General features: G+C 42.0%; 1 protein-coding gene across 10 annotated transcripts in view; it reads right to left on the minus strand.

Annotated features, from left to right (window-relative positions):
- Positions 1 to 21,073, minus strand: part of LOC120905139 (protein enabled) — a 38,144-nt gene that overhangs the window by 8,589 nt on the left and 8,482 nt on the right. For all 10 annotated transcript variants that reach the window (XM_040315933.1, XM_040315932.1, XM_040315934.1 and 7 more), the window contains exon 5: positions 271 to 421. In XM_040315933.1, coding sequence (XP_040171867.1) covers positions 271 to 421 — 151 coding nt within the window. The remainder of the gene's footprint in view (positions 1 to 270; positions 422 to 21,073) is intronic.

The raw sequence follows: 21,073 nt of genomic DNA on the forward strand, positions 1-21,073 counted from the left end.
CTCCACCCTGCACGGTAGCAGTCGGCATCGACCGTCAGCGGCCATTCCCTGCTTTAACCGATCGACACCCCCATCATGACAGGTGCCTGATGGGAAATCGAATTGTCGAAATGGGGAACGTTTTCAAGGTCATCACTGGTTCGCTTCCGTTCTGGTTCCGGTCGCAATGCTTCCAAAGAGGTGCACACACTGGTATCTTCCCGGTCGATTTTTACACTTGCGCGCCCCTAGGAGCTGACCACCACCGCGGCCATAGGAAAAGCTACTTACCGAGTTGTTTCCATAGGTAATACTGTTGGTACTGCTGTTGCTCTGCTGTGATGCATAGATCGGTTTCTGTTGCTGCTGTTGCTGCGCCTGTGACTGCTGCGATGCCTGCTGCTGCTGTTGTGTCGGTAACGCTGGCGGGACCGGTGGTGCACTGTTGTTTTGCGTTTGCAAACACAGGAGGGCAGATGAAACAAACCGAACAGGGAAGGAGAGAGACAGAGAGAGAATGGTCAAATTAATGCTGTGTGCTCACAATGGGGCTCGTAATGGGGGTAAACAATAGTAATGTATCAATCCTAACTCTAAATTGTCGCGGATTGCGGATGCTGCCTTTTGGTGAATTTGCTCTGCTAGTGCTACACGCGCACGCTACGACACAAGCTTTGACACCACCTCTCGGCCAATGTGTTATGTGTACTCTACTCACTGGTAACACCACACCAGACGACATGCAGCTCTCTACCGTACTATTCGCCAGATACGAGTCCCCCTCGTAGTTACAAATGGATGCTACACTCTAGACAACGTTTTCTCTAGCTTTTGTGCTCTCCCGCGTTGTGGTCTCCCTTTTTCTCGCTGGCCAAAAAAAGGGATGGAGGTTGGACCCGAAGGAGGGGGGGGGGGATATATTCTCACATTCAAATAATCATCATTCCAAACTACTCTGTCGCGTGCCAGGCATGACACACCAGCTCACCACACCGCCAAAGTACGGAGAACACTGTTTGACAACGGCAAACAGGTGCACGTGCGCGCGTTCCTGCAATTGTCTCTCCAATTATTTTGTGTTCTATTTACTGAACACAATGATACTAAAAAAAAACTTTACGCGAGATGTACATATTATTATGGTAGCACCCCAGGCCCGACATCCTGATGTGTGCTCCCAGAGTTAAGCTTCCTAGGGCATATTTTCCCGCCAACACCCAATGTTATTTAAGGGTGTGCCTCCTTTGTTGCTCTTTTCGTTCTGGTTTTCCGTGAATCTCCACCACCTCTCGCTCTCCTTCTTTCACTCTCTCTCTCTATCTCTCTGTAATGGAGCCAAATTGCTCTCAACACCTTTAAGCGTGTTTATGGACCCGATCTCCCACGGCCCCAATAATGTATCCTTAGGCATCCGCATAAGAGATCCTTCGCGCGTGACACATCGAGAGCGCCAGGGTGCTGCTGAGACACTTGGACCAGAGATGCCGTGTCGTGTCGGACAGCAACAAAGAGCACGAATAGCCGCCGTTACCACCGACTGCCAACATCCGCATCCGTGTTAGCGAGAGGAAAATTGGAAAACAGAGTATTTCGGAAGCTGTCATGCTCTCCGAGATGCTCTCCTCGTGCTCCCGGTGGGCGGTGGTATGTTATGATGTTATGAGGATATTTGCAAACACATACATACACACACATACACGCACGACGACGAGTGTTGACCGAATTCTTTTACTCGGATCGAATCCATTGCGCATACCCGCGTTCGCAAAACAGATGGGAAGATAGCATAGGGATAAGGAGGGAAAGGTGATCCGAAAAAAGGGGAGCAAAATTTTACGGCATCTTGCCAACAATAGACCGACAGGAACTGCATTTTAGCCTTTCTTTCTTTGCAGTATGTACCGATGTCGTAGATACCCCTCTTGCGGATCCATGCGGATATTCAAGAAACTACTCGAAAATACAGATGCATAAGCCCTCTTACTTACTTATCTGTTGAGTTCAGTGAGTTCAGTTTGTGATTACACTTAAAAGTATAAAACATTTAAAAAGTGTCCTGGTAATTTGAAGACACTCGATAAGGTAGAGCTAAAACTAGGACTGTTACTTATACTGAGTTTTGAATAAAGTAGAATCTTAATGCGTAATTAGAGATCTTTTAAAATCTATTAGCCATTTGGGGAATTCAACCTATCATGCCTGTCAGGGTCATCATCATAGGGGTTGGTTTTCAGGATTTCTCGTATTTTTGGACACTTGATTCTTTCTTCCGGGAAGTGAACTTAATGTGACGGGAGCTGGACCCTCGAGTACTCTTGTTGGACATGCACATCGAAAAGCTCTTAGAAATTTGAAATGTGCCTGTTCAAAAAGGGTGGTGATAAAGTCCAATTCTCGTCACATAAGGTTCACTTCCCGTAAGATAGAGTTAAAAAAATGTCGAAAAAGTATAAGACCCCTTAAAACTTCTTTAAATTCATATTTCAAATTAAAAATCAAGTTAAAAAAACTCATAATTCCAAAAAAAAACTCCAAAATGCAATTCTTAGTGCTATTACTAAGAGTAAATACTTTACTTTGTTACCAACTTTTCTTTTTTTATATTAATCGATCACAATTGTCTAGAGTCAATTACGTGATTTAGTAATGTTGAAAAATTACACAAAAATTCAACATTAATAAAAATTCAAAAATTCATAAACTAAAGCATACAGTTTCAGGCGAGCATTAATGAGACACTTCAGTGTTCGTAAAAAAATTACAAAGGCAGAATATCAAATAATTGATAAGATAAATTAGATTAACATATTTTGCAACGGGATAGGTTTTGAAAGGTAATAAGGTCGATTTAGACCTTGCGTGAAAGTGAGCGTGAAATTTTGAGTTATTATTAAATATTTATCAGATTATGGCTTATCGTACACCAAAAGAAAGGGAATTAAATTCTTCAACTATTTAGACTATAAAACATGTTACAATAATCAATTTCATGCATTTCCTTTTGATTATCCGATTTGTTCACGGCAAAAACCTAAAACTAATCAATCATATTCCGTATATTGTATATTTATTAATATTTAATGAAATATAGTAAAAAGCCCCAAAATTTCACGTTCAATTTCACTGAAGCTGTAACCGGGGCTTAAAGAGCCAAAAATTTGGGAGCAAATGAAATTGTGAATATGCAACTCAGTAAAAAGAGAATTTTTAGTATAGCTTGAATTTCTGCTGTGAGGTAAGTTTATTTGTATAATGTATTTTTAACGTGCCATTAACACATAAGATGGATTTAATCGTATACAACACTTGTAAAGCTTAAGCCCAAAATTGGACATCTTGAATGGATATTCGATCTTACCAGCTGGCTCTATCAATCCACTGTACGATAGCAGCCGGTAACAGATACCGAGAGCATAGCTAATAAACCCACCGCACGTACACGCGACAAACAATAGGGTCACAAAAAAATATTGTTAAATAGTGGTGAACACAGTGGAACAAAACTCCAACACAAACACAAAAGACATAAAAAACAATTATCATTGCATTTTGAATGCCAATAAAATCGTCAATCATGTGGCTATTGGTCAACACAACTATGTGGGCACAAAATGTGTGTTATCTACAACGTCTCTTTTTTGTTCGGGTACAGTACTGTCCCGTCGTTCGGAAACACCAGCCCATCGCGGCGGGGGCCAATACAAACAAATAAACATCCGCAATCAAGAATCACGCTCGTCCCGCCATTCCCCGCTGGTTTTCCCATTGTTAGAACTCATTGTTTTCGCATCGCCAGTCGCATTATTGGACGGAATCGACAGGCGTCGTTATGTGCGCCAAATAAAGCAGCTGGCACTGCTTGTGGGGCGATAAAATTATCTACCCTTACGTACCGCATGAGCCTAAGGCATAGCGGTTAGAACGCACCGGAAGTAACCTTAAAGGTACCTCCAAAGAAGAACTGGTCCGTCTCTCTCTCTCTCTCGCACTCTCTAGGTACAAATTTGGCGGCAACAAAATCGTTATTGCTTTCGCCGTCATCACCGTCCCGATGATACAACGTCGTCTGCAGACGGGTCCGCTCATTCATCCCCGGGACCTGACACCGGACGTTAATTAGATGACAATCGATTCATCGTTTCCGGTGGATTACCCCGCCCTTTCCAATCGGACGCCTTCCACCGACCCCAAAAAGTTCGATAAGCCAAATAAGCGTGGGTGACAGAAAGGTTAGCTTTTTCTTGCTGTTGAAACCGAAAGCAGGATAGCGGGGCGCGAAAGCTAATGACACGATTTACCGGCTCGGGAACAGGATTGACAAACAGGTCCGGAGTGAGGGGGAGGCTTCGGATTGGTCTTTGGCTGTTCAGAAAAAAAAGCAATCGACGAGCTATATATATTTAACCCAACCATCGTGCCTATGCGCGCCTCAATCCATCAGCAGCACCATCAGCAGCAATGTGCCATGAAAGCGTGCAACATCATTTTGTGGAACATTCGAAAATCGATGCGCCTAAGATTTGTGTTTTCGTTACGTTGCTTCGTTACGCAGACCAGCCAACAGATTAGGAGCAATGAAACGGGACAATAAACAGTCGCAAAAGCGCATTAAGCGTAGGCTTACATTCAAGAAGAAGGGGACCAGGCGGTAATGTTCACGACAAAGAAATGGGTGCAATGTTTTAGGCGCCCATGGCAAATTGCATCTTTGACGCAGCACAAACTTGGAAGCACCTACCACCGGCGCTAGAATTCACGTGGGAACCAAACTTTGAAACGAAATGGGGAAACCATCATGGGCTGTAAGAACGGGATAAAGTTTAACTGCAACCCTCGAGACTTTCCGACGAATGTTTGATGAGTAACCTGTGTTCTTTTTTTTTTTCTTTTCCGGAACCCTCCGCACTGTCCGCATTTATAGCTCAAACCGGCATGTCTCATGAGGTTTGGTGTTTGTGGAGCACTTTGAAGTTAGTTAGGTGTAGGGCGCAAAAGTATTACATTCTGCTTAGGAGAGGAGGATAATAGAATGTATATCTTAGAGCATCATTGTGCAGAATTCAACAGGAAAGCGGTCGACGGTTAAACGTATTAGATTGCCTTCACTGTAAATTAAATTTTTGAGATAGTGTTTCAAGGGCAGCACAAACAAAAAACGGGGAAAAGTTCCGAAAGCCGAACGTTGCTTATCCTACTCAGAGAAAAGCAGTTCTTACGAAACGAATAAGCCGTAGCAGTAGAGACAATGTACTTTCTCCACAAGCGAAACCCTTAAAATTTTCATTTTCATGGCACATATTTCACAAACTCTGTGATGAAACTACCAAAAACACAAACATAACAATGACCCGTAACCACTCAGCCGGAAACAGGCGGAAAATGTCCATCCGTCATCGTTGGCTTTCGGCTTTCTTGATGTTTAATTTCCGCTAACGATTTTCTTTGTTTGGGAATGATTTTTCAATTTTCTATCCCCGTTTGCGGGCGCTAATGACAACCAGGAGCTGTTAACTATCAAATTTCAACACTAAACGTACCACAGACACACACACACATGAGCATAATGTCGAACGAAAGTCGAAACTCCTTTCCCAAAAATAGAGGGATTTTGTGGTTCAGTGTTGCTGTTAGAAGTGTTATATTTGATTTAGTAATGTGTTTTTGGAGTGGAACAGTGAATGTGACACGGTACATATTTAAGGGTAATCTCCCTTAAAACATCCAAGTGGAAAGATCTACATTTTGGCGAGATAACACACGTTATGGGTTGAAATATTGAAAAGCAAAGACAAATTTGAACAAATCAAATTTCCATTCTCATTTCCGAACTGCTTAAAACCAATCCCGTGCACCTTAGCATATTGCGAGCGAAGTACGAAAGCGTAAATGTGTGTTACTCCTACTACTACAGTGCACATTGCTTCACATCCACGTGGAGAAGAGCGTGCAGTTGCCAACGAGTGTACAATGTTTATACTTGAATGAATCATGCCCAATGTACGTAGCATTTTCTTTTTGCCCACCACACCTTCCCCACATTTCTTCCAATATCTGCTGTACCATATTGCAGCCACCTCTGTCATCCTAACGCGGTTAGTTGCGTGCACGGGATGTGTTTGTGTGTGTGGTAACAACATATTCTTCCGTCTGTTTTGCATATGGCCTTTAAAAGAAAGTCTTTCTTTACGCACCACCAACCACCCTGGTTTGGCAGATGGGTGTGTGAATGTCTCATCCAGCAGCTCGCGGGGGATGGATTGTGTGGGGCCTTTGGGGTGGATTCTCTTTCAACAGAGTTCCCATACCGATCATTTCTACATCGGTTCTTGGATTTCACACGAGCAACCCGACCACCACACCAGACGATAGTTGGATTTATAAAGGTTTGCTGCTATTCTCCCCACCGCCAATGTCCCAAACGAAATCGGAGAAGCACTCTGTTTATTAGGTTAGAAAAACAATGGTATTAAAAGAAACGGTAAAACAGTAGTATGAGATTAAATTCTTCGATCGTATGAAAGACGGTGAGACTGGGGTTTGGTGGCTAGAATTCTTGGAAAAAGAAGTGACAGACTATAACACGCCCATACCCACAAACAACTGAAAAATGATGCTTTAATGTACGCAAAAGACTTTGGAAAGGATAGGTCCATAACCTCTTCTCACAGGTTCCGAAAGCAACTACTCCACATATTCTTTCCACTTTTCACAAAAGTAACTACCTACAAAAGTAAGTAAAACCACTCCACAAAATAGAACATTAGTGGGTGAGAAGAAAAAAGTGAAACATAATGTAAAAATATGTAACGCTTTCAAGACGGCAACGGTCGCAAAAATACAATCCTACAGAAAGCACAATGAATATGGGGACCGCACCACACCAGCTTCACCGCGCTCTGGAGAGGTGACACAGAAAACAGAAGTGGCAAAACAATGCAACGCGAACAGGCGAAGTTAATGGAAGTAAGTTGAAATGTACTTGAGACGAGTAGTAGTAGTACTACTACTACGTGGGTGCGCCCTTAGAGCATGCAAATCCGCAGAGTAATGTACTCTCACACACACTCCAGGAATTTCATCACTCCCGGGGACGTGTGCAAGGGTGAATTTAACGTGTTTAGTGTGTGTGTGTGTTTGAATACGGGAACGTCGGAAGCGGTAGTAACAGTGGCACTAGCAGTTTCTACCCATTTTTTTTTTCATTCGTCGTTAGAACGCGACCCACTTTTCTTCATCTTTAGGAAATTACAATCACACTACCAGCATTAGTGTAGCAGTGGCGGCGGCGGTAGGGGCACGTGGAAAACGAGGCCAAGAGAGCAGGGAGCGGGATTGGATACAGGAAACGGTCGGTCGTCATTCTGGATGATGATATGCACGTTTCCTAGTTTTCCCTCGTATTTATTTGTGCGCCTCCTCTTACGCGCGCTGTGCAGCTCTCGTTGACGTTTGAGATTTATTCGAATGGAGAGTTGTGCACGGTACAATAACACGGTGCGCCTTTCACAGCCAAGACATGTTTAGCAGTTCATTTATCATAACCCACCACAAGCAGACAAGAATTGCAGCCAGGACGACGACGACAGGGAATCCGTGCGATAGGAAATTGTGGGTAAAATTAAATGTGACACACTGTGATGGGAAAAGCTGAGATCAATACTTGTAATAGATTGGTGTAAACTTTTACCATTGCTGTCGAGGAAGCTGTTAACTTATTATTTACTTACACCACTATCATCTTATGACATTCTACAGGATTTCAGACCAATATTACAAAAGCAGATCAAGTCACGTAAGAATAACCGTATACAAAACAAATCTGCTCAGGATTATTGATTCTGGATAAATATTTGAAAGTGAGTGAAAAAATCTAAGTCTTGTAACAGGACAAGCTACGAGGATGTCACAAAGAATGAAAACAGTGTACCGAAACAAGGTGATTCATGTTTAATGAGTATTGACTCTAGATATCAATTGATTTCGAAAGACTCTGGATGGAACTTACTTCCATCATTTACAAATCTCTTGAATCTACGATGACGACTGATGGTGCGTAACTCTCATGAACTCTCTAGTAAAAAAATATACCAGTGATTACGTTGAAAATTCTGAAAACACATATTATATTGCATTCAGAGTTTTCGGATTATAATTTGTTATATTTGTTGTGTAATTTTCATTGAATTTTAGCTCAAGAAAGTATGATCACTTCCACAGAGAATGTCAGAGACTTTGTTACATTTGTCTTTCATGTTACGTCAAAGTGATACTTTACTTACAGATATTTCCAAAAATCGAGTCATATGTATAATTAAGCGTTTTGGAATTATAACCAAAGTATAATAATTATTTTGCCATGAATCCTCATACAAAACCATTGTTTACTCAATCCAATTAAACTTAGTACCAAAATCCCTCTGCATTTACATCTCTTCATGGCAATCCACGCTAGTGGTGGGATATCAGAATTGGACCTACCCGATTCCGATTCGGTGTTCGGAATCAACTCCCATGCCGATTTCGATACGATTTTGGAGCCGTTTTCGATTCTGAAAACGATTCCGATTCCAGAACCGATTCTGATTCCAGAACCAATTCCAGAATCGGTTCTAGACCTACTATTCACCATCAATTTCAGAAAACTTATTAGCTAGCTAGGAATCGATTCCGTCCCGACGAAGACTTCATTTTTCCCATCACTAAACCACACTCCAACCTTCTCCAACTAAAGATATCATAATTTCGAAATGAATATTCGACCCGATGCTTAGGCTTGTAATGACCTATGATCTTTACCGACCACCCAACCACTCCCCCTTTCTTACATAATCGTGACGAGCAACAGAAGCCACAGAATGGTTTTTTAATGTTCCCGCTCTGATTTCGGTTTCATTCGGTTTTAGGCTGGGGTTTTGTGCATCATATTTTTTGTCTTCTTTCTTTTCCACTTCCAGCTGCTTCTACTGATAGTGACACTATCGTTCCCCTCACAAGGGAAGCTCTTTGCCTTTTGCCCCTCACCCCTTTCTTCCACCCCATTGCCTCACACATTGATTCCAGCGGCGCATAGAAATGAAAGGAATAATGAAATAGAGGGATAATCATGGAAATTGGTCGGAAATGAAACATAACTACTTCCAAAACGTGGAGAGATTGTGTTTACTCTTCGATTAACGGCGGTAGTCATATTTATGCCCGCTTAAACGAGATGGCGTTTTGGATGCAGCAACAAGATCATCTTTGTACGGGGAGATTTTCAACCTATCAACAGATGGATTAATTACGTTGAAGAGCCATAACGAAACAGAAACCGAAAAGAAGTTATTGATATTGGTATTTAGTGTTGCTCTGCCTTTGCTTTGTTTTCAATCCCAAGTCAGCAGCGGGTAGCTTCCAAGGGAAATTTTTTGCAATATTATGTACATATACGATGCGTAGTGGTGCGAAGCGATATCTTATCGCAGAAACATTTACGATAAACATGTATGACTGCACGACGTTTGAAGAATCAAACGACGCCAAGTTCTTCACAGCCAAGCAAAGCAAAACATGATTAATTCCTCAACACATTCGCGACTGATAAGCAAGACTCGCGATCAAGACTCCTTAGCACCTTTGAAGCAAGTTCAAGCAAATCTTCCACTCTACGCAACAAAGCAAAGGTGAGGTGTGAGTAAGTGCACAACAAAGAGAGCTTAGCTTGGCGCTCGCTGACACCGGTTATTACTGAGAAAATTACAGCTGTGACGAATGCACAGCGGATGTTGACGATGCATGCATTGCAAAATAGGTTTATCGCTGGTAGGTGAGCTGCCGTTCTGTAAGGTGCGAGAAGCTGCATATTTTAAGCATTACGATGACTAGTTGATAGGAATAATATAGAAGCTTTATGCATGTCATGGATGACATAAATCGAATGAAAACCATTCAGCTGCTTTAGAATGTATTTGATAAAAAAATCGATAAGCAATGTCAAAGCTATAGCTTAATATCATATCTATGCTTTTTACATAGTTAGTTTATTCAAATTATGCAAAAAGGCATTACGTAGAAACTGTGGCAATAATCTACAATGTAAATAGAGTCATCGCTAGTTTACGGGAGCAAAGAATAGTACGAGTAGTAGGATCATCATAATCAACACCGTTCATCATCACGCTGTCTTCACGATTTTGCAGCAACACTGCTGACACGTAATTCCGCTATTATACAGTCTTTACCACGGCTGTACAAAAAAGCAAAAAAGTTCCCAACTAAACTCCTGCAGGCAGATTACAACTAGACCGCAGAGTTTTTGGTGGTAAACTTTTTCCGATACCCATTATTCGTGAGAAAAAGTGGGAAAGAAGACTTGTGGACTTGTGGACCTGCTACACCGCAGATCCATTCCATGGTACGGATTTTACACTCCCAGCTACTACAAAACTACGAGCTACAGCAGCAGGGCTCAGAATGGCCAGCACCTCACTTTTCGCGATTTTGCAACATGGCAGTTGTCGTTGAATGCGAATCGGTGAAATCTTCAAGCAGTACAGGGATGAGGTACATGGAGGATATATACAACAATCAACGACTTTTCTAGGCGGTATAAAGTTCATGGAAAGGAAAGGAGATAGAGCATTCGTAACTGCGAGGTCCATTTTTTCCCGCATGCTGCCGTGTTCATTACCCCTCATGCTTAAGTGGCATTCTTCCGGTGTCGTCCAAGAGAAGAACGCCAAACAACGGAAACAGTGTAAACGACGGTTGGTACCACCAGGTTACTGAATAAGAGTTATTGATGGTAGCAAGCATATAGCTTAAGCTGCAGAATTTAGATTTTAGACTTTTTTTATCTTGTTTTGAATTAGAAACATCTTTTAAATAATTTATGAATAATAAAATAACAAGTCAAATAGCAACAATTATTAAAATTGAAGCAACCGTGCCGCACCTTTCTCAATAAAGAAAGAAGAATTTAATAGTAACAAAAGCATATAATTGTTTTGTTTCAATAAAAGCTTAGATCAAATAAAAGATGAATGGTCAAAATTTATAAAACGTCACAAAATTAATATTTTGATGATATTTTAATCAGGAGTGACGACTTAAAAAATAAAAATTAATGGTAAAGAATGAATGGATCCTCCAGAGAAAAAAACATGCAAACTAAGCCAAGAACACTCAAAAGAAGTGACAAACCAGATGATAGTTGAAAGGTAGCACACTCCGCCAGCTGCTCAAGATTCAAAACTCTTACACCCAAACCCAACTGGCAGCGAAGTAAAGTAAAGAAACTTCAAAGCGAGTAATGAGTGTGCAGTCCCAGCTTTTCCAAAAGGGCAGAAGAAGGAACAGAAAACTCTCAACACAGTGGAGGAGTGAGTGTGGGTTAGTTTCCGGAATCTGTGTCATCGGATTGTTTTGGGTTCCGCTTTTTAGCTTGTTTTTTTTTCGCCTGTTTTTCCACTTTGCTGACCTCTTCATTTCAACGCGCTCGCTTAAACGTTTTTAATTGTGGTAGCATCATTTGTGTTTTTGTGTGTGTAATCGTGAGGGAGACTGAGGCACCGCAGCAAGCAGCCACCACTATGTGCTAGCAGAAAAAAGCACAGAACAAAAAAACTGCTACCCACGGTGATAAACACATGCGGGATGGATGATGATGATGATGCGGTTGTGGTTGGACAAAAGATAAATCATACTTTGTCCGGTGCGCACGTACTTAAAGCTCACCCCTACTACGGGCAAAGCGACACGGAGAGTACTTTTCGTTTAAGCCACAATCAATGGTAGCGTCCACCACCGGTCACAATTATAGCAGTCTAGCAAGCAGAAGAAACTCTACTTCAAAAGGCCAGCATCGCAGCACTATGGGGTAGGACGCCCCCGCGGAAGGAAAGGAAAAACTAGGCCATAATTAAATCACAAAGCTTTCCCTAATTATTCTAGAAAAGAAGAAACGAGCCATCGCAACGTTTGGCGCACTGTACCCACAATAAAGTCGTCCTCCTTCCCGGGTGATGTCTCTGGGAACTTTGGGTACATATCAGTGTATTGAGTGTAGCAAGTAGAAGACGAAAAAAACATACAAAAGAACATCAATCTTTATTCCCAAGCGGTTATGGACATAACTGCACTGAAAGTAAAAAAAAAGTGTATACTGCAGAGAAGTGACCACCATTAGGTCCGGCGCACAACATTCTCTGTTGTAATCCAATATCCGTTCGTTATGCGGAGGGAAGTCCTGCCATCAAGAATAGATCGACCTTCAGGGCGAATGTCTATATAGTGCGTTATATGTGGTATAATGTTTGATAAGTCTAGACCAGGGGTCGGCAAATTTTTGAACCAAAAGAGCCAAATTCTGCAAACATGTTCGTACGTCAAGAGCCAAATAGATAACTCAATAGGAGATTTTTTTTTTTAAATTCTATGAAATATACGGACGCGCAAAGATTCGCCATCTAGACAGCAAAGAGCCGCATGTGGCTCGCGAGCCGTATTCTGCCGATCGCTGGTCTAGGGCAGGAGTCTCCAAACTTTTCGGCTCGCTGGCCGCATTGGTTCGAAAACAACTATATTGAGGGCCATTTGACGTTACCTTTAACTGATGGGTGAAATTAAATCTCGTTTTTATAACAAAATACTAACGAGACTTGCACATCTTCGTATTACAAAAGCTTGATGCATCAATTCTTAGATTAAGAACAATTTGATTTGCAAAAAACTCAAAATAATATAATGTTTATTTTAACATTTAAAAGTCATCGTTGGCCGTATGCGGCTCGCGAGCCGTACTTTGCCGATCGCTGGTCTAGGCTATTGGAGTTTCGCTATAAAGAATGCAAGCACATACTTGTACTTGTGGAGGCCCAAAAACGAATATGAGTTGATTATTAATTTCTATTCAACAAAAACCTCTGCTTCAGAGAATCTTCAGATATCATACTTTTACGAACATATGACACGACTTTAATCTTCCGAATGCGGTAAGAAGTTTTCAATATCTCTAAACGTCCTAAGTTTCATTACCTAACTTCTGTGGTAAAGACTACTTATATTCAACAAAGTGTTCGGGACCATGATCACATGATCTAATTTCACACATCATTAACTGATAAATACATCAACATATCTAAGATACCCTGCATATTAATCCGGACCCTTTCTTCTCCTAAACCAATTTTTATGGCCCTTGTTAACGCTCGTCATCATTTTCCCATAGGTATTGTTTCTAAATGTCTGACAAAACAAAGCGATTAAATCACAGCGCTCTTTCTTCTCTCTTTCTGCGATTCCCTTTCTCCGATTTCATCATTCTATATTCGTCATACACATCTCATCATACATATCTTATCTTTATCGATTTTCACACAGAACACAGTAGCAGCAATCTGCGAGTTTGTTTTCAACTCGCTGCCATAACATCCACCCAATGCTGCTGTGTATCCAGTATCTGCAATCAGTCTGATCTTAATTGTAGCTTCTTAACACACCACACAAAACAAATAGAACCCAGACTACACCACCACAAAGCAGTACGTGCGTTAGAGTCTTAGCATGAAGCAACGTAAAGATCGAGATGCGCGAATGATGATCGGCTTGCATACCTTCGCCAATTGCATTGTACAGATTCCACACCAACTGCGGGACCAAATTACTTCCCTGAGAGAGCAGCTTAAGTAAAAAATTTCAAATTTCACTCCTGCAAACCTTCCAAAAATGTATACACACGCACAGAGCGAGACGATAATGATGATCCATCAATTATAGCTTCCCCTTTTTTCGCTTACCGGGCGGCGGATGGTGTGTTGGGATGTTTCGCTTGTCTTCACTATTAAGAGATGCCACACATTACTTGCGTGCCGTCGGCTTTTGCCGTAGCTTTAGAGCAACTTCCTGCAACATAACATTGAATGGCATGTTTGCAGTGCTCGGGAGCAAGCGCTCACGAAAAGCATGCCTGTATGTTACGCAGTTTTCACCCTCCAAAGGTAATTCATGTGAGACGGACGGTAAAAGAAGCAGGTGTGAACAAGACAAATTGGTATTTGCTTTTTTGTTAACACATTCGCCACTTCCTACCATCGCCTCATACTTTAATAGATTTAAAAATAATTCAAGTTCATAATATGCTCCAAAGATCGCTCGAACTTCGGGAATAATTGCCAACTAAGTAATTACTTGATCGCGGCTCAAATTACAAGACCATTAGCTGACGCATCAAACAAGAACCAAGACACTCCTGACATATCGGAAACCAAAATCTGCTCAATTTCCATTACCGTCAAGTCTATAGAATGATGATGATGGTGATACGGCATGGCTGTGCGTTGATAAGGCCACTGCCATGCTGCTACACACCTTAAAAGCGGATGGTTTCTTCCTCTTACCAACTAACAAAGGCCTGGAGGGACAGTAGAAACAAAAGTTACCAACACACGCAGACACCAAAAGTGTACCAACCGAAAGTGATGTAAATGCTTGCGCACTCCAGAGCACATATATCCCCCCATCGGTCTGTGGCGTAGTAAAGGGCTAATTTTTCAATCAACACACAAGAGCCATTACATACTCCAGAGCCGTGTAGATAGTGTCGGGCGCAGGAAGGTTTGCCATTGTCGAGGAGAAGAAAGAAAGAAAAAAAAAGAAACCGTGCAAGCCCCAGTAATGATGTGACGACGGAACAGAGCAGGGGAAAGATGAGATAAATAATCCAGCGTGAAAGTAACAGCTAATTCGCGGAAGTACATTTTTAGCTTCCTGCGTCTGCAAGGCACATATCTCGTTGCTCGTTGCTGGATAGAAACAATTGAAGGGAATGTATCGTGCAAGCTTGTATTACAAGCGGCAAACATTTCCTGCAACAAAAGTTCTTGCTAATGCTGCAGGTTCTAACGACAATGTGGGCTCATTCTCGCTCTTGTGTTGCGTCAAAAAGGGAGCATGAGCATGTAAATTATTCGCTCATAAATATCACACTCTTAAGAGGTTCAATTGCAGCACACATAAAACTGTACAAACCCAAGACTACAAGAGTTAACCTTATGAAGCAAGACATACCATACAAATGCACCCCAAATCGTTCGATTAGGTCTTACAGATGGTCTGGAATGCGACTGACCCTTTCCCCCGCCGAAAGCCGAATGAACCATTCGCTTCCGATTGATGTAAAATAGCGGCTTCGGGCCCTTATGCTTAATCGATCGAATCGTCCTCGTTGGTTGGTGACAAAATATACGCCCTTAATTGGTGACATAATTGAGTATGATTCAATTTCGGTATGTTTACCAAACTACGAGGAGGCTACATTGCTGGAGGAGAGCTTATGCAACGCGAACGAAAAAATCAATAGAATTAAGACACATTGCTTCTTTTGTGCCCCATATTCGGCAGAGAAAAAAATGGTTTTTTTTATTCTTTGCAACCATAAGTCAGGAATTACTACTATTAATTATAATTATTTAAAGTTATTTTTGTTATGTTATCATTGGAGTCCTACATACACAAACTATACGTGACCGTCAACTGGATCAATGTCAACGTTCCATTATATGCCTGTGCAGCTCTGAAACACAATACCAAACACGGGCAGAAACTGACAACGCCAAACCGGAAGAAAGTATTGAACAAACTGCACCACCCAACCAAACCAAACGCATATGCAAAACAAACTTAAAAAACTCACTCACTCACTTACGGGATTACAAACAAGTGAGGCCAATTAGCAGTTAGCAGGACACAATGACAATCGAGACAAAGCGAGAAATGTAACCACTGTAAACCAAACAAGGCAGAAACTAGTTCAACAACTCCCATTAACAATTGATGATGATGATGATAATGATGTTTATGCGTGTGTGTGCGTTTGTGAGAAGCAACACTCAGCACGACAGCTACTAGCATGCATTACCTTCTTTCACTATTGCATCCCACCGGTTACAAGTAAAAGGGGTTGAGGTAGAAATGCAAAACAAATGCAAATATGCTACGAATGAGCAAAAAAAAAAACATTAACACACACGTGTCCCAAGCGGCATTCTTCGCATTATCGATTAAACGCAAAATAAAGCTGCACATTTATCATACCCCGCTAAACCTTTCAGAGCAAACGAAGATATTGTATGGGAAAGGCTGTTCGTTGCAATTTGTGGCACGTGTTACTAAAAAATGACTGGATCGATGTTTTATCTATAATTATTTTTAAAAACAGGATATTTAACTTTTTCTTGTACAGCCGTCAACTTCTTTTAAGAAAGCTTTAAATGTGTATTAAAATTTTTCATGAAAACAGGATTGTTTGAGTTAATTTTCAATGTCTACAACTTTTTTCATTGCTTACGAGATGTTTTTCAACAACTGTCAAATACTGTATTTCCATCACAATAATGTTTCTGTTCTTCTGTTCTGTTCACATGATTTTCAACTGGACTGAGTTTGACAATTATTTGTGGTTTGTTGAAAATCATGTGCACGAGCTAAATTCCAATAAAATATGTGACAGCTGTTGAAAACATCTTGGAGGTTCTGAATACAGGGTTTTCCAAGTCAGTTTCAAATGTAAACATTGTTATTCACCGCATCCAAAATGTTTTTCAACAGCTGTCAAATGGTTTATTTGTTACAAAATGAAATTTCAATTTCAACACATGATTCTCAACATACAACAAAGAGCTGCAAAACTCAATCCAGCTTGAAACGTGTAGAAAATCATGCTGTAGATTTTAAAAATTATTATGATGGAAATGAAATGTGAGATCGATGTGGAACAACATTTTGCACGCGGTGAATAACAATGTTTACATTCAAAACTAACTTGGAAAACCCTGTAATGATGTGCACATTCGAAAGTATCTTGGAAGACCCTGTAATGTACGATGTCTACAATAAATCCGAATCCGTGAACGCATGCATCGCATGGTCAGGCCGGCTATATTAATCAGGCCAACAATGTAATGTAATGTAGAATACCATTATTGATCATTTAAACATAGATTCATGAACTCTATCATTTAGACGGATGGCAAAATAATTACGTATTTGATTAGTTAATTTCCATCAATTATGGCGTTTAATGCATTGAGACTTCAATTGAACGGTGGCACAAGGTAGAAAATGAGCTTGCTGGAAATTAACAAAACAAACCCAACGTATCTTTTCCCACCAAACCCATTTAAACCAGCTCTATCGTGCAAATTTAACAAAACGGTCGAGAATTACGTAAGTGCTGCGTGTTTAACATCCGGCAGAAGTTCCCGCTCGGGGGTCGTCCTCATAGGAAAACGGTGTTCGGTGGTAAATGCTCTCAAACACGCATTTTATTGCACACCCGGGGTAAGGAAGATAGCACCCAATCGTGCTGACCAGCGTCCTTCGAGAGAACCCATTTACATACTATACACATATCTCACTCTCACTCTTTCTCTCTTTTTCCCGCCAGAATTCCCTCCAGACAGCAGAATTCAAGGCCACACTGACCACAACGCCACTCGTCGCGCGCGCTAATGCAACAAATTGCCCGTGAATTCATTGGAAAATTGTGAATCCTTCACCCCAATAATCAGTAACCGACACCACCGGCTCGGCTCTCTCGGAGCTTGGACGAAAAAATATCATCAAACCGCTTCTTTACGCAGCCCACTAACCAGGCCACTGTGCCAGCGCACGCAACGGACCGCGAAAGACGCGTGTCGATTGTATGCTGATTAGCTTGGCGGCTGACTGACTGGCTGGTCGGCTCATATGTGCGTGTACGCACATGAAAAAAACATATACTAAACTAGGCATGAAAGACGGATGAAGGTGGGCGAGAGCAAAACATAACGCTTTCGCAGCGCGTTTGAGAAAGAGTGAGAGTGTGAAGTGGTAAATTGAATTTTACGGCTAGCACATTTCTGAGCTTCAAGACCACAGCTTAAATAATTCACTTGCGCTGTGTTTGTTCGGTATTAATATGTTGCGCATGTGCCATACACGCATGAAATCTGGACATATCTGGTCGATTATCTGCTAAAGGCAGATGGAGAGACAAGCAAGGGATGATCTACCATATCGAAATAACAGCATGGTGGATGGTAGGTGGAAAAAATAGTAAAATCAGCTGATGTCTTCAACAAACATAATTCAATTTTAGCTCGTTTTTTAATGTATTTTACCGTATTTTACCCGAAAAAAACGTCGGAATTTTATATATTTATGAGTTGTAGTTTCTGTATAGCCACATAAATCTTGCTTATCGCAAACAACCTCACAAAACAAATACCATACACGCATAATTAACGATCGATTAAGGCTAATGAGCCAAAGAAAGATCAAGAACGCACCAAGGAAAAAGCCCAAAAACACGCGTCCCCAACGTAACCGCAATCTACGGGGAAAGCAGTTGCCTAATCCCTGATAAGTGATAGGATAAGGAGAAGTAACTTCCACTCAATAATGCACACACACACACACACAGGCACAGCCCCACATATGCAGCATGATGAATAAATAGCGCTCTAATTTTTCCGATCAATCTTCGCGGCTCTTGAGGCCGCGTTTGAAGGGTTCATCATCTTCATCTCTCCCTAGAGAAATCAGCCTTGGAAGTGCAGCGTGCAGCACAGACCACTTTTCATCATGGTTCAGTAGTAGTGGCTGAAAATTCTTCCCCATATTCCCCATGTAAAGGGATGGCTAGTGGCTGAGCGTCGTATCAGCCGATTCCATTCATGGTTCCGTTCCAAAAGCTAGCTGCTGCGCGGAGAACAGAAAACGTCTGCATATATACACCATCATTGAGGAGAGTGACGGCTAGACACTCATGCTGCGTTGTAGCCTGTGTGTAGTAGCATTCGTCGAAAGAAATGATAAGTGAAAGTTCAACGATCCTATAGTAGCGGTTCAAAGCTACTCGACGCTAAAGTAGCTCTGGACCGATAGGAGTTATTTTTTTATAATGTAGCAGTAGCAGTAGCAAGGAAGTATGAGTTACGGCAAAGATGCGATAAGGGCTAGACGTATCGCCTAACGAAACCAAGAGCCAAAGATACAACAAAACTACCAGCGTACGCCCTCGAACAAAACAACCAGGGCAAGCATCGTAGACAAAGCCGTCTACGGTAAGGGAGGATTGAACAATCTTCTCCCGTCATAATCAGGATCAGCGTAAACGACAACTACGCGAAAGGACGATAAACCGAGCACAACAGTACCGCCGTACAATTGCATTTACCATTAAAAAAGCACCCCAATTTGAAGAGATGCAGCAGGATGGAAAACACTAGAGACCACTTGTCTCCAAATTCTCAATTTATTTCTCTTGTTTCGTTGACCACACACAATAGCGATGATTTTTGAGGTTATGGGTGGGATATGCTAACAGGGAAATGACATTCAATCACAGAAATACTCCGTAATTCTCACGGAAACTTCCTGTCTAAAGGAAATGTGCTGCAATGAAGATGTACCAAACCTGTTAAGAGCTTACTGGAATTGTGTAACATGAGTCACCATGAGACGATCATAGGTTCCCATCACACACGACACTGGACCAATTGGACCATGTCGCGACACTGAACCGTTGATATTGCATCTGCCGCAAATGCAGTTCATCCACCATGCAACGATAAATTGCCCGCGCAAATCAAAATAATCGGGGCGACATTTGCTTTCCGCTGTTGTCTCCGTTGCCGCTGTTACCTCCATTCAAGAGGTCGTCACCTTCGGCGCCTCCTGTCTGGCAGATGCAGCAGCACATTACCAGAGCGATCCGGATAGTACCCCCACCAGACAGACTCGGTACGGCGCATATCATATCGCATACGCAACGGAAGACGAACGTGCCAGAGAAAGAGACGTAAGCGAGACAAACGCAACAGTAATCGATCAGGGAAAATGCTTTTCTACCCCTTCACCGTCGTGCAATCATAATTGAAGAGTATGCGCGACTGGGCCGTAAATACTATCCCATGGGCACGAGGATGGAGATGAATAAAGGCAACATACCAACAAACAAACGCTTGGGCACTCCTCTGCTTTCTGTGCCGAGTGTGTATGCGGCTTATTGTTGCAGAAAAGGTATTACACTTTCTTGCCGCTTTCTTCCGCCGGCGCTGGATAGGAAACAAATAACACTAATAAAACGATTACATGCGTTCTTCTGCCGCCTCTTCTCACCCAAAGAGACGCGACGCGGTAGTGTGTGCGCAGACGAAGAGCGCGTCTCGTGCCTTATTGGTGTTGTGTTCCGGTTCCGGTTGAGATGAGCTGCCCGCACAATCTCTTTGTATGGAAGCGTCCGATTGGCAGCATCTACCAGCACAAAGTTGCAATGTGTGTGTGCAACACGCTCTTCAGTGCTACTGCTTTTCTGCTCGTTCAGGCAAGAAGAGACGTATGTTTTTGGTTCCAGATTAAGTTATTATGAACTGATGCCCACGGATAACGAAGTTTGTTTTTACCAAGCTCAGCAAAATAACTACAAGGAATAGTGTCGAAAATCATAAATAAGCAACTGAATCTTAATGTGTTACGCTCTTACAGTAGAATATTCCTTGCACCTCATATCTCACATTCCAGAGCGTTAATGCAAAAAAGCAACTGTGCAGCTGCACCGAAGGAATGCACCGCATCCGGCAAGAGATAGCAATTAAAACCGTGTGTGTGTGAGTGTATGGAGAGTAAGCGCAATGTATTTATTCGCATCGTAAAGTGAGTGGCGTGCCGGGCGCGACGATGACTGTGCCGCTACGATTTGTTGGAAAAGAAGCAACAAACACAACAAACAAGGCAACAAAACACACACGCTGGTTGATTATTTATTTCTCCCGCAGTAGAAAAGTGTCCGTCCGCCGCAGCTCATAAACGCTCCAATGGATATATGACCGCCACTTGGCAGTAACCAATCTCTTTCGCTAGTTGGATCTCTCCGTGAAGTCCGGGCGCTGGACAGATATGATGTGCACATTTCTCAGTTTGCACACCGGAATCATTGGCGTAGCACATACATGTCCGGTGGAGGAGAATGGGAAAAACTTGAGCACTATTTTATGGAGAGATACCACAAACGACACAAGAGCACAGTAGTACACACATCGGAACGCTACCTTCCTTCCGGTTGCACCTTAAGCGG

Source organism: Anopheles arabiensis, chromosome 3 (genome assembly GCF_016920715.1).
Source record: "Anopheles arabiensis isolate DONGOLA chromosome 3, AaraD3, whole genome shotgun sequence".
NCBI lineage: Eukaryota > Metazoa > Arthropoda > Insecta > Diptera > Culicidae > Anopheles > Anopheles arabiensis.